This window comes from Salmo trutta, chromosome 3, assembly GCF_901001165.1.
Source record: "Salmo trutta chromosome 3, fSalTru1.1, whole genome shotgun sequence".
NCBI classification, from domain to species: domain Eukaryota; kingdom Metazoa; phylum Chordata; class Actinopteri; order Salmoniformes; family Salmonidae; genus Salmo; species Salmo trutta.
The window spans coordinates 31,930,456-31,943,940 of NC_042959.1; the positions used below are offsets into that span (position 1 = coordinate 31,930,456).

At 41.7% G+C, this 13,485-nt stretch overlaps 1 protein-coding gene across 2 annotated transcripts in view; it reads left to right on the plus strand.

Moving 5' to 3' along the window:
* The first annotated feature begins 6,055 nt into the window (after positions 1–6,055).
* Positions 6,056–13,485, plus strand: part of LOC115172947 (rho guanine nucleotide exchange factor 6) — a 28,217-nt gene continuing 20,787 nt past the window's right edge. Inside the window, exons 1-3 of one of the 2 annotated variants that reach the window (XM_029730846.1) lie at positions 6,056–6,373; positions 7,603–7,686; positions 10,008–10,092. In XM_029730846.1, coding sequence (XP_029586706.1) covers positions 6,209–6,373; positions 7,603–7,686; positions 10,008–10,092 — 334 coding nt within the window. In that variant the 5' untranslated portion in view covers positions 6,056–6,208. The remainder of the gene's footprint in view (positions 6,374–7,602; positions 7,687–10,007; positions 10,093–13,485) is intronic. The other variant, XM_029730856.1, reaches the window with a different exon arrangement.

Genomic DNA, 13,485 nt, shown 5'->3' on the forward strand with positions numbered 1-13,485 from the left:
ATACAAAATCAAAGAGATGGCAGGACATTAATTTATATTTTCTTGTTTCAGGATGAGCTCTAATGGAGCAGTCTTCTGGAACTGTTGCTGATTCAAGCCTTCCTGTTTGACCATGTTGATGTTGGATCATCGCACAGAGAACCGAACAGGTATGTCCAGCACCAATTCAGTGATCAAAAGAACAGCGTTTTAATAACTAAAACGCATTTGAAAAACACCTGTGGACAGCTACATGTCCCTTGTTAACTTTGTGATAGACTATGTATCTTTTCTTAACTGTTTCAGGTACCTGAGCTGGCACCGCTCCCAATTACAACTAAGAGTGGCAGGTGCCTGCATGGAAACAACCAACATCATTGGACACAAGCCAGGCAGAGAAATGAGACTCAAAAGGAAGGTCATTCTAATGCCTGGTTTCAAAAATAAAATAAAAACATTTGGGACAGCGACAGTTAAGAATTATACCTTTCCCAAAAGCACAATAACCATTCATTGCTGGAGTTAAGCAACTTCATTAAGATGGTACACTAGAATTGGAAGGCATATTCCGTTTGTTTTGCTGAGCCACATTTGTGGTAGGCATCTCTTACAGAAATCTAGATTATGGAATGTTTCCTGATGTTATTGCAGTGGAATTGGAAGCACATGAGCACACAACCATAGCTCAGAATTCTCCAGTGTCTCCCAGGTGTGTACAGGTCTGATGGACCCACATTATTAGTTTAAAACAATATAGCCATAACAATATACTTAGATGTTGACTTATCAATTACAAGTAATATAGACAGCATACATGTTTAATTGACATTTACCTCTGCTAGATCACATTTATCAATAAAACCGCTATTTGTTTTTTGTGATTTTTCAAACCAAAAATCTATTTATAATCGAGACATTGGTGGAATAAATCATGTTTATCTTGAACAAATATAAATTAAGTATTTACTATTGATGTTTGTTGCTTTGAACTGAACAAATTGGAAGGACCCATTTTACATACAGTATTTTATGGGAACGATAAATGAGCCCCACTGAACATAAATAATTAAAGCCGGTCTACATACAAAGAGGGACAATTTAACTGTGTGTGTGTTGCAAATGTATTTCTTGCACATGATGCATGTGTACTGGGTCTTCCTGTCCTTGAGTCCACACACATCGCAGGGCCGCTTCTTGGTGCTCTAGTTATAACATATAGTTATAGCAGGCCATGGTAGGAGAGTCAGGCACACACATGCAATATCACTCACACGTCTGGGATTGGAGTTGTTGGGCAGATGGTGGCACCAGCATCCTGAATGCTCATGATGGCTGCCGAACCTGGGGACCTTGGGATATGTTGCCTTCTCTGGATTTGAGGTCTTACCCATGCCTTGCCCAGCTCCTTGAGAAAGAGCCATCTCTTCTGGAGCGTCCCTCTGCTCCAATCTGGGTGCTACGCCATCCAGATGACAAATGCGTTGTACGCAGGGGCGAAAATCTGATATCAACTTTGGGGGGGACAATTACATGAAATTTTCTCAAGAGCAATTCCTGGGGGGGACACCAAAAGTAGTGCTGTAACACATAGCCTACATTGTAATATGGTACATGTATATTGAGGAACCAAAGAAATAAGGTGTTTGCCGTACTCCTAACTACCGGTACCCAAAACTACACAATACAGCAGCAATACCATTGCCTTTAACAAATCTTAGTTCAGTCACCAGTTTAAGTTGAGAGTGGGGGTATCCATGGCATTTTCCAATTATGTTCCTATTTTACAAGTCAAACATTTTTAGAACCTTTCATAATGTTGCCAAACAAAGACTCAACAAACTTACCTGAGACTCCGTCTCTGCCAGTCTGTCCCTGTATATCTGTCCCCAACTCTGCTGTCTGTGTGCCATCTGTTGCCTGCTCTGCCTAATGACATCATTGTGAAACATTTCCATTAGAATTTCATTTCTTTCTTATGAACATTTTATCAACTAGTCTTTGAGATATTAGGCTACTAGGGTTCTTACTTTGCGTTTTGGTGCACTGAAAAATACTCTCGTGTCCGTCTTTTATTTTTCTGCCATTTTTATACCTGGCTGGCTGGCTACACACACACACAGTGTGTAGGTTATTTACAGTAGGAGATGGGCTTCTATCATCTTATCTTTTATCATTCTATTTGAGCTTTGATCTAAAAGGTAGCTATGTGAAATGGATTAAAATGACGAGTTGACAGCTGTATGAGTTCACCATTTACACAACATATGCTGCAACCTTTTGTAATTTTAATAGTTTGTTTCATATTGGCTGGCTTCCACAATAGCTGATTTTGCAAAGCAAGCGAGCACCAATTCCGTTTCAGTGGTGTTTGCTATAATCTTTGCTACCCAGGTTAAATTAAATAAATAAATAAAAGTTCCCTTGCGACAATTTAGCTTTTGCAACGAGACCATTAAATATATTTAAGACAATGGTAGAAGAGAGTGTAGTTCTGTTCAGTTTGGACTTCACTTTATCGCTAACCTTATCACAGGGACTTTGAAGCACTAACTTACATCATCTGCATGCTGATCTCGGAATAAATTGACGATAGCAAAGATTCCATCTTTGACGAGGCCACATAAATGGAATAGGTACTAGCTAGCTTAATAGTTAATATTTGAGCGCTAGCTCTGCATATTCAGCTAGTGTGTGTGCGCAATTGACTGGATTAACCTCACGTCAGTTACGTTCATTGAGTGCCTTTCAGACAATAGACACGACCCCTCTGTTACCTTGCCAGTGGATCAAACCATTGTGAGGAAAAGGGTGGGGGGGTCGCAATCTTTTGAAACTTAAAAACGCGCTATTAAGTGTCTATAATCAGCACAATTGCTTTCATTGCGTATTATTAATATTATTTAAATTACATAGTTATGTTTCAGTGATATCTTGGGGGGACAAATCATATTTTTCCCAGGATGGGGGGGTCGTGTCCCCCCCGGGATTTCCGCCCCTGGTTGTACGCCAAGATGTTGAAGAATATCACACGTGGCCAGTGTAGGGTTATTTTACAGCTGTAGCCGGGCACGAGCTTGTCTAAATTGTCCACCCCTCCTTTTGTGGCATTGTAATCCATTATAATTCATTTTTTGATGTTCCTGGCCACAGATTCTTCCATCCCTATGCAGTGTTCTCATGAGTACCACATGTTTGCCTTTCTTTGGTACTTAGGAGACTAGGGATGTGTTGGCCATGAACACAAACTTAGAGGAATTTATTGGTCTGTTCCGTGTATTCAACAGCTGAGGTGGGAGCTCTGGCTTGTTTTTTTTCATACTGTTCCTACCGTTGTCAGCTTTGTCTTGATGAGCTTGTCCAAAGAAAGTTATTGCATGTGATATTGTGACCACGGAATCCCTGTGTCTTGTCTAGGACAACCGGCATCCCTTGGTTCTTCTCAGGGGCTTCTTCTGGCTTCCTCGTATACACTTGTAAGTTCCACGCATATGGTGAAGCAGCATCACAGGCAGCCCAGATCTTGATTCCATATTTTGCGGGTTTAGACGGTATGTACTGCCTGAAGGGGCAGCGGCCCCTAAATGGCATAAGCTGCTCGTCATCAGTAACGTTGGGCCCAGGGCTGGAAAACGGAAAGGCGGTCCACCCATTTGTCCCACACTGACCTGATTGCGGCTAGCTTGTCTCTGCTGCTGAGCTGGTCTGGTGTCTCGGTTATCGAAGCGGATAATACTGGAAGGATTTTGGAAGATTTCCAGAGACATTGTTACACAGAAGTTCTCTGCCAGTTTCTGTATGCTACAGGGATTCTATGGACTCCCCATTGGATCTGAAAACACCAGCAAGGATAAGAACACCAAAGTATACATGTAAATGAGTTTGGTCCATCTCCAAAAATACCCTCCAAATTAGTGCAGTCCAGAATGATTTTCTGGATGGTGTCTGGGATGAACAGTTCAAAAGAAGACTATGTCCTGCACATGAGTAACCGCCATCCACGTCGGCCCTGGTTGCATCCTTATCACATTGGCAGCCATGGCGAGGTGGCTCATTCCTTGGGTAAGAAGACCATTCAATCCCAACAAAAATTTGACATCCATATTTCTCCTCCTGCAGGTTGCTGATGAGCTGGTTGCTGACGTGCTGGTCCTGTGGCTGGCTGAGGGTCAATCTTATCCTCTTCTTCCAACTCACTGTCAGACTCAGAATTGACAGAGACATGATAATATTTGGAAAATTCATCTTCCAAAGTGGAAGACGCTCTTACACTAGCTTCTCTCTCTGCAAAAATGATTTCTAAGGCCCTCTGAGCAGAGATTATTTTTGTCATATTGATTGATTGTGGTAAGGAGCCACACATGCAAAGCTATTTATTTGTTGTGTCCCTCCCCCAATTTGCACCTGGCTGGAGTAGAGTGTGAGAAAATACTGATGTATCAAAATAATGTATTGTAATAACATTGTGCAGGTTCCCACAAGACATTATGTAGTTTCACACAATATAAAGGGTAAAGAGTGCAAGAAAACAGGGAAACAGGGAGGTTCTTGGTGCTATGTTGAAACAGCAGGACCCAAACAGCACATACAGTACCAGTCAAAAGTTTGGACACACCTACTCATTCAAGGGTTTTTCTTAATTTTTTTACTATTTTCTACATTGTAGAATAATAGTGAAGACTTAAACTATTAAATAACATATATGGAATCATGTAGTAACGAAAAAAGTGTTCAATCAAAATATATTTTATATTTGAAATTCTTCAAAGTAGCTACCCTTTGCCTTGATGACAGTTTTGCACACTCTTGACATTATCTCAACCAGCTTCACTTGGCATGCTTTTCCAACAGTCTTGAAGGAGTTCCCACATTTGCTGAGCACTTGTCGGCTGCTTTTCCTTCACTCTGCGGTCCAACTCATTCCAAACCATTTCAATTGGGTTGAGGTCGGGTGATTGTGGAGGCCATTTAATTTGATGCAGCACTCCAACACTGTCCTTCTTGGTCAAATAGCCCTTACACAGCCTGGAGGTGTGTTGGGTCATTGTCCTGTGGAAAAACAAGTGATAGTCTCACTAAGCGCAAACCAGATGGGATGGTCTATCGCTGCAGAATGATGTGGTAGCCATGCTGGTTAAGTGTGCCTTGAATTCAAAATAAATCATAGACAGCGTCACGAGCAAAACACCATCATACCTCCTACTCCATGCTTCACGGTGGGAACCACACATGCAGAGATCATCCGTTCACCTGCTCTGCGTCTCACAAAGACACGGCGGTTGGAACCAAAAATCAGAAATTTGGACTCATCAAACCAAAGAACAGATTTCCACTGGTCTAATGTCCATTGCTCGTGTTTCTTGGCCCAAGCAAGTCTCTTCTTCTTGTTGGTGTCCTTTAGTGGTGGTTTCTTTGCAGCAATTCGACCATGAAGGCCTGATTCACGCATATATAGATATGGTTTGTGCAACTGAACATGAAGAAACTTTCAAAGTTCTAGACATTTTCCAGATTAACCCCCTCCCCCCCCACACACACACACACACCTTGTCACAACACAACTGATTGGCTCAAACGTGTTAAGAGGGAAAGAAATTCCAAAAATAAACTTTTAACAAGGCACACCTGTTAATTGAAATGCATTCCAGGTGACTACCTCATGAATCTGGTTGAAAGAATGCCAAGAGTGTGCAAAGCTGTCATCAAGGCAAAGGGTGGCTACTTTGAAGAATCTCAAATATAAAATACAAAACACTTTTTTGGTTACTACATGTGTCATTTCATAGTTTTGATGTCTTCACTATTATTCTACAATGTAGAAATTAGTATACAAAAATAAAGAAAACCCCTTGATTGAGTAGGTGTGTCCAAACTTTTGACTGGTACTGTACATAATATAAATGAAAATGTGTTCTTTTACATGTTTTTCACAGAAAATGAGCCAAGGCCAATAAGTTTTAAAAAAGTAGATTTTTTTATTTATTTGTATCATTTTTTTTAAAGGAAAACATTGAAAATGGGTCCCTTACACCCGAACGCCACACAAGGGTTAATGGCTATATGTCTTTGTACAGTGCTTGTTATTAACCAGTAGGGCTACCCCCATACTAGTGCTAACGGAGTTTTTACAAGCAGAAGTGTGATACGGATGTGGGTAACAACATTTTGATACAGAGTTCTGTAACTTCGCGCATTCGTTGGGGATGCATAATAAGGAGGGTTAATTGGAGCTATGAACCCAGAGGAGCAGACGGTTACGTGGCTGATATCATTAGGGGTGCTTAATTCACCCAAGAAGAACATAGCTGACCCAGAGGAATTTCTGAAAACATCTCTGAAAGATGGGGTCGTCCTGTGCAAACTTATGGAGCGGCTCGTGCCCGGCTCGGTTCCAAAGGTAAGCGCAGCATTGTAACTGCACTGTTATAAGTGCAACATAACAGTAAGTGATAACGGAAAAAGTCATTTACAAAGCCATAACGCTTTTCAACTGCAAGGGGGAAAAAACACTGGCAGCGTCTCTGGAGAGGAAGGGAGGGGTAGTTTGATCAAATTGCACATCTCCATTCGAGACATGTAATGTAACATGTCTTAGTTAAAACATTTGGAATAAATGAATGTGCCACATGCAACTTTACGATGAGCCATTTATCAATAATGTAAAATATTGTTAAATTTGTATAGGATAACTTGCTGACTTCCTGTGAAGTGAAAAAAGTGTTCCGCATTCTGAAGTTCACTAACGACTCGGAAAGAGTTGTTATTGTTCTTTGGTTTAGTCTTAAAAGTAACTATAACGTTCCAAAACACATTATGTAACCAAATATCCATATATATTCAAACTGTTGCACATTCTGCTATCCAATGCTTTTTCTCACCTGTGCTAGATGCATTTGCATCTATTGTTGAAAGAATATCTAGGGTACAATTTTAGAACGATATGATGGCTACAAGTTAAACTTTTAGAAGATATCACTTTTCGTAATTGTGGTCTTATTAATGTATAGTAGTTCCACGTGCATTTTGTGATACAAAAAGTAGGCTCCGAGACAGAATGACAAACAATCAACATGCACGCATATCGATATGCAGCGTTGCACTTTTAGCAGGTTGATTTATTTGGGGCACCAGACATTCACTGTATTTTGTACAGGCCAACTGAATGCAGTCCGTAAAACAAAGGAAAACATACATGATTCATTTAGCATACATCGGCTGTAGGCACTCTTCTATATTAATTGAATCCAATTTAAAACTGATGACTGTCACTGACTGGACAAAAAAAATAAGACGCAACGCAGCGGAGAAGCGAGAGGTCATCTGCACGTCACTTCCTCCTCAAAGGCTCGCTTCCTGATGCGACTGCCCCCTTGAGCGAGAGGTGGGTTTATGACCTGGTGGGTTTATGTATACATGAATGAGACAGTCGTAGGAAGAATCCACAGTTGCTTTGTAAACTGTAAGATATACCAACATTCTAAAGGATACAGTGGATTGTTACTTTGTTTCTTTTCCCATCTTGAGTTGTCATTTGCGTCAACGCCTATCATTAAACTAAATTAACCCGTTATCTTTATCTCCAAGGTATGCTATGTCATTATATATTTGTTTCATGTCTGGTTTTAGTACTGTCAGGATCCGAGAAACGAACCCGACTGCATCGCCAATATCAAGGAGTTTTTGAGAGGATGCACATCCTTGAAAGTAGAGGCAAGTCATTTCAAAGATCTTTTGTTTGTGGTGGTTGTTTAATCTATTTTATGTTGCAATGTTTTGCTTTCTTATATCATATCACGTTTTAATGGTCGCATACACATATTTCGCAGACGTTATTGGGGGTGTAGCGAAATGCTTTTCTAACACATCTTATGTTTGATTTTATTTTATTTGGATCTCTTTTAGTACCCATTTGGACTAATCTTCCAAGAGTCCTTATATGTTCATGTGTTTGTTGTTGTTGGACATTTTGACTTGAGTTGGTTGCCGAATTCTTGTTTCTAGGCTCCAGCAAATAGTTAACTACAAACTTATTTGAGGACTGGTGTCATAGCTGAGAAATGTGAAGCCATGGTTAGAAAATAATACTGCATGACTGTGGCAATATATTCAACACAGGTTAGTCTTAACTTGCCTAGAACTGGTTTGCTGTTATTTCAGCACAGGTTGTTTTCTTCTGCATATAGAATGTTTTTGTCACATGTCTCTTGATTGCCTTGTGGAATGGGCTACCCTCTTAAGTAGGCATGCTTTCAGTCACTCCCACAGAGCACGCAGACAGACAGCGGCTTGTTGATGGGTCTCAACTGAGACTGCTTCTGTCTTGAATAAGGCTCCACTGTCCACTGTTTGAGCAGTGTGCATTGGGCAGCAATGCAATTAAACAGAAATTGGAAATCTAGCTGTACTCTCTACCTTTCAAGTGAAAATGATCCCCCCCTTCAGCCACAATAAGAAGTTACATTGACATTTATGTCTGCATGTAGCATATTCAGCAGAATCCGCACTAAACTAGTCTCTCCCTCAGGCCTAACATATTTCCAGCACAGTGAGTGGTGATGCAGATAATAAGAGGGTGATGGAAGTCCTTGCCTTCCCTATGCAGTATAGTGACTGCCGTGCTGGACAGTCGTGCCTCTCACTCCCCAACCTTTTATAAATAGTCCTTTCTGGTCTTGAACCACATAAGTTGGTTTGTTAAAAAAAGAGTAATTGAATCAGCCAGGCTCGCTGCTGCAAGTCAAGTGGTTGAGGAAGAGAAACGCTGGCTGGCCTGTTTTTTGTTTTGGGAGGTCCCTTCTGCTTTCATGCAGCGATCCCACTTCTCCTCCATAATTAGAGCCTTTGCGGCAGTGCAGTAGCTCACGGCCGTAAGGATTTGGAGAGGCCCAGTAAAATGTCATCTTGACTTTTTTTTTCCGGACCATTGCAGTTCGGCCCTTCCCATGCTCTGGTCAGTGATGTGATGCTGAAACCCTCTCTCTTTTTCTTAACCACAGACAAAATAGGCACGTGGGGCTGTCATGTGACTAGAGAAAGAGAGCAGTCACTCTCACAACTTTTCCTTCTGCGCAGAGATGCAGAAAGGGGAAGCAGCAGCAGCAACGGATAGAGGGCTAACTTGACCAGTTCTAGTCGACTACAGTATAGTTGAATTTATAGAGCCTGAGCCTGCAGTATTTTTTTCATAGACATCTACATTAATATACAGTTATAACATATGTGAGTCACATACTGCCCAGCCCCTGCTCAAGGCTCTTTGACAAAGACGGACAAGTGAGTTTCATATGTCATATTTTAGCCTCAGATGTCAGATTGTTTAGCTTTCATGTAACTGCGTTGTTTTTGATCCATGCTTCAGTTCTCTGTGGATGTTGTCAAAAAATGAACAAGCAACAGATTGACACATGTCAATATTACAAGCTGCCCCAGGAGTCTTTCATCTTGACATGGTTAACAAGAGAGCCAAATGTGTCGTGATAGCCTTACCAAAGCTGAAGCGTGGCTTATGCACTACCCCTGAGTCACAGTAGCTTTGACTCTGAAGGGCTAGATAGTCAACAGATTCCTCATGCCCTGCTACCCAAACTCCACATCTAAGATGTTTTATTTAAAATGTGAAACTATAGCTGCTAGAGGAAAATGGATAGCTGGCTGTCTGTGAGGCCGGGAGGCCGAGAGCGAGCGAGTGCTCAGTGTGCATCGAATGGCAAATGAGGAGGGAACCGTCTGTTTCGTTACCAAAACCGCTATGCCACGAAAAATATGGTTCACATTCAACATGCCTCTGTCTTGTTGTGTGCAAGTCGTATCCCATTGTGTGTTGTTGCTGGGCTGCAGTCGGGCTTCTCAGTGTGATAGTTAGCAAGTCAGCATCTCCTACTTCTTTGTTATCAGTGAAAAGCCTCTCTGCTGCTAATGATTTTTGACCTATTTCTCTTCCTCTGCTGTTTTTAGTCAGTCATATGAGCAGCTAGGCATTTTGCTTTTGAATTGAAAGTGTCTTCTTTGTGTCTTTTCTCCTCTCCTGCCAGGGATTTGAACCGGAGTGCCTGTACACTGGGGAGAACTTTAACAAAGTGCTGACCACTCTGCTGGGAGTCAACTTTGCCACCCAAGGTCAGTCTGATGACTGTATTGATCTGCTCTGGGCCTTATTCAGGAGGATGCAAAGCTACAAAACGTTCAGATCGAAATGCACTGTGTAAAACGGACATGACTCTCACTCTATACAACTAGCTTATACTTCTATCATCAAGGTTGTAAACGTTGCAACCTACTGAATAAGACCATAATGTTTTTTTTTAAGGTCGAGACTGAAATAATATTTACTCGCCTTCATTATCATGCAATGTAATATTGTAATCATTGATGTGTATGCCACTAAAGATAATACACATGTATGCCACATGACTAATCTGCCCTCTCTAAAAGAGGAGCCAAGTGGAGTGAATCATTTTACAGCTACTTGTTAGCGTGTGCTCTGCACTACTGAGACTCCTAATGACCACGTGTAGCGTTGTCGTTTATAACGCGCACTGCCGTGTCTGTGAGGGTGTAAATATGCTTGTGTGTCATTTTGTTTGTTTTTGTTTTGTTGCCTGGATTGGTCCCAGAAGGCCTTGTGAATCATGAACGGTGTCTTGTTCACAGGCAGCTAGCATGGCTGTGTCTCGCTGTTTCTATGGGCCTCCTGCGGAGTACCATATTTACTATGATGACTACCGTGGCTTTGGCTCTCATGTCCTACTGAAAACGCCTGGCTCTTTTCTGTCACATTGCATTCGAAAGACACCTGGCTGAGCTTGAATAAGGCTTTATTCGTTGCGGCAAGTTCAGTGGTATGAGTGGAATTTACTTGGCGGGTACAGTGTCTCATTGTCAATATGAGGAAATTGTATTTTAAGTCAAAGCAACGGTGCAGCTAGGCTCTAAGATGTGCACGTGCTAAATGGCAACCCGATACTGTCACACCAATCAAACCAGTGTTTGTCTTTTTGCTAGTGCGAAGCTTTTGCGGCTAAGTCTAAAAGCTTTCAATGTCTTCAAAGCCATCAGTTCACTGTATCTGCAGTCTCGTTATCAGTTTGAAGTTGTCTTAGCGCCAGTCCTCATCAGAGAGCATGGATAGTACAGGCCACAGCAGGAAAACTGGACCAAAAGCTCTCGCTCTGCCCTCTCTCCTCTCAATGATGTGATCAGTTTGATATGCAAATCATCTAATGGAGTCTGAGGGCCAGAAGCTATTTGCCAATCTTCAAAACATCTAGTGCAGTTGATTTGGGCTGAATTAGTCACACGCGCTTTAACGTGATCAAGAAGAGGCATCTCTGTGTCTCTGCTGCCCGTGATTTTCTGGCAGGCCTCGGCACTGAGTGTCCTCTCTCTGTCTCTCTCTCTCTCTCTCTCTCTCTCTCTCTCTCTCTCTCGTCTCTGTGTGCTTGTGTGCACGATCTGACAGTGCAGCTGCAAGAAGCAGTGGTGGCCAGGCCACAAGGAGGGAGCTGCTGACTACAGGGCTTGTTTGGGCGTCTCGCTGCACGTGCAGAAACATGTGGAATCCGTGATAACCCCCCCACAGCCCTAAGAGAAACACAACCACTTCTACTATCCTGGCCTGTCGTTTTTGCTCTTTTGGCCCATCAGCAGCTGCAAAGTGATGGGCAATGGGAGTGAGGTCAAGATTGGCTTTGACTCTTGGCAGTGCCCTAGAAATTGTTGGCTGAACTAACATGGATATACAGTACGTAAGCCTAATTGTTAAAGAGGAACTCAGAACCCCAGAGGCACTTTTTGTAATTTGATATCTGGATGTGTCTTTCTTGTAGCATACATGGCCAGGTCTCCCGTGGATTTGTTTTTCTCAGGTCTAAAAGGTTGAATAAAGACATGATACTGGTGTCTTTTCCTCCAGAGTAATTTCCAGACTGTAGCAATATGGTAAATAACATGACTCACTGAACAGTGTCAGAGATACCGCCTCTGCCAATCTCTCTTTATCAATCCTCATTACAATGGTCTCAGTCTGTATAACTAAGAGGATATCTAGCTAATCCTGTCTTCCAGTTGGTTGGCTCTCTATCAAAACATGTCTGAATAGCTTAGCGATGATCCATTCCTTTAATGAAAGGAGATTAGACAAAGGTGTTACTCCGGGACACTGTCCCTCCTTGGAAAGTGGATTTAGACTCCGCACCAGCCAACAAGGATGCACATGTATCATGTAAAGTCATGCGTTAGCTCCTTAAAAGAGGATTCGCTGTCACTTCCCGACACCGATACAAGTATTGATCTAATACTGTGTTGGCTCAGTTGTAAAGGATGGCTATGGGTCCATATTTGGCTTAGTTTTAGCAGCTTGCATTGGGAAAGAGTGTGGCTGTGGCAGAGACATGCCCAGGTCTGTTGGTACTGCTGTGGCTGGATGGCTGTTTGTTTTATCTCTATGTGAATCATAAGGAGCTGATGCATCACATCACCTTCAAGGGAATCCTCTCACATGATGGCTGCCAGGTGTTTTCCAGTATTAGTCTGGTAGTCCTACAAGGCTTTCCTCCTGTCTGAGAATGCTAAGGAGAGTTTGTTAGTCAGCTCTTTGAAGACGATTTTGTTATTGTCCAAATCAACCTACAATACATTATTTACCATTCATTTCTATTGGGCACAACAAAATCTGAAACGCAACCAAAACAAACTGCAAATGCATCCAACAAGTTTGTAGAGTCACAAGCTTGATGTAGTTATTGTGTGCTAGGAACAGGGGACTAAATATGAAACTTTTGACTACTTTAATACACTATAAGTGAATTTGTTCAAGTAATTATGATGCCTTCAAATGGAGGTACTAGATGCATAAAGTGCTTTCATTTCTAAACAGTAAAACAGATACAGTACCAGTGAAGTTTATTTTTACTATTTCTCTACATTGTAGAATAATAGTGACGACATCGAAATGATGAAATAACACATATGGTATCATTTAGTAACCAAAAAAGTGCTAAACAAATCAAAATATATTTTATTTGAGATTCTTCAAAGTAGCCACCCTTTGCCTTGATGACAGCTTTGCATTTTCTCAACCAGCTTCATGAGGTAGTCACCTGGAATGCTTTTCCAACAGTCTTGAATGAGTTCCCACATATACTGAGTAGAGGTCGACCGATTAATCGGAATGGCCGATTAATTAGGGCCGACTTCAAGTTTTCATAACAATCGGTAATCGGCATTTTTGGACACCGATTATGGCTGATTACATTACATTGCACTCCACGAAGAGACTGCGTGGCAGGCTGACTACCTGTTACGTGAGTGCAGCAAGGAGCCAAGATAAGTTGCTAGCTAGCATTAAACTTATCTTATGAAAAACAATCAATCTTAACATAATCACTAGTTAACTACACATGGTTGATGATATTACTAGTTTATATAGCTTGTCCTGCATTGCATATAATCAATGCGGTGCCTGTTAATTTATCACCGAATCACAGCCTACTTCGCCAAACGGGTGATGAT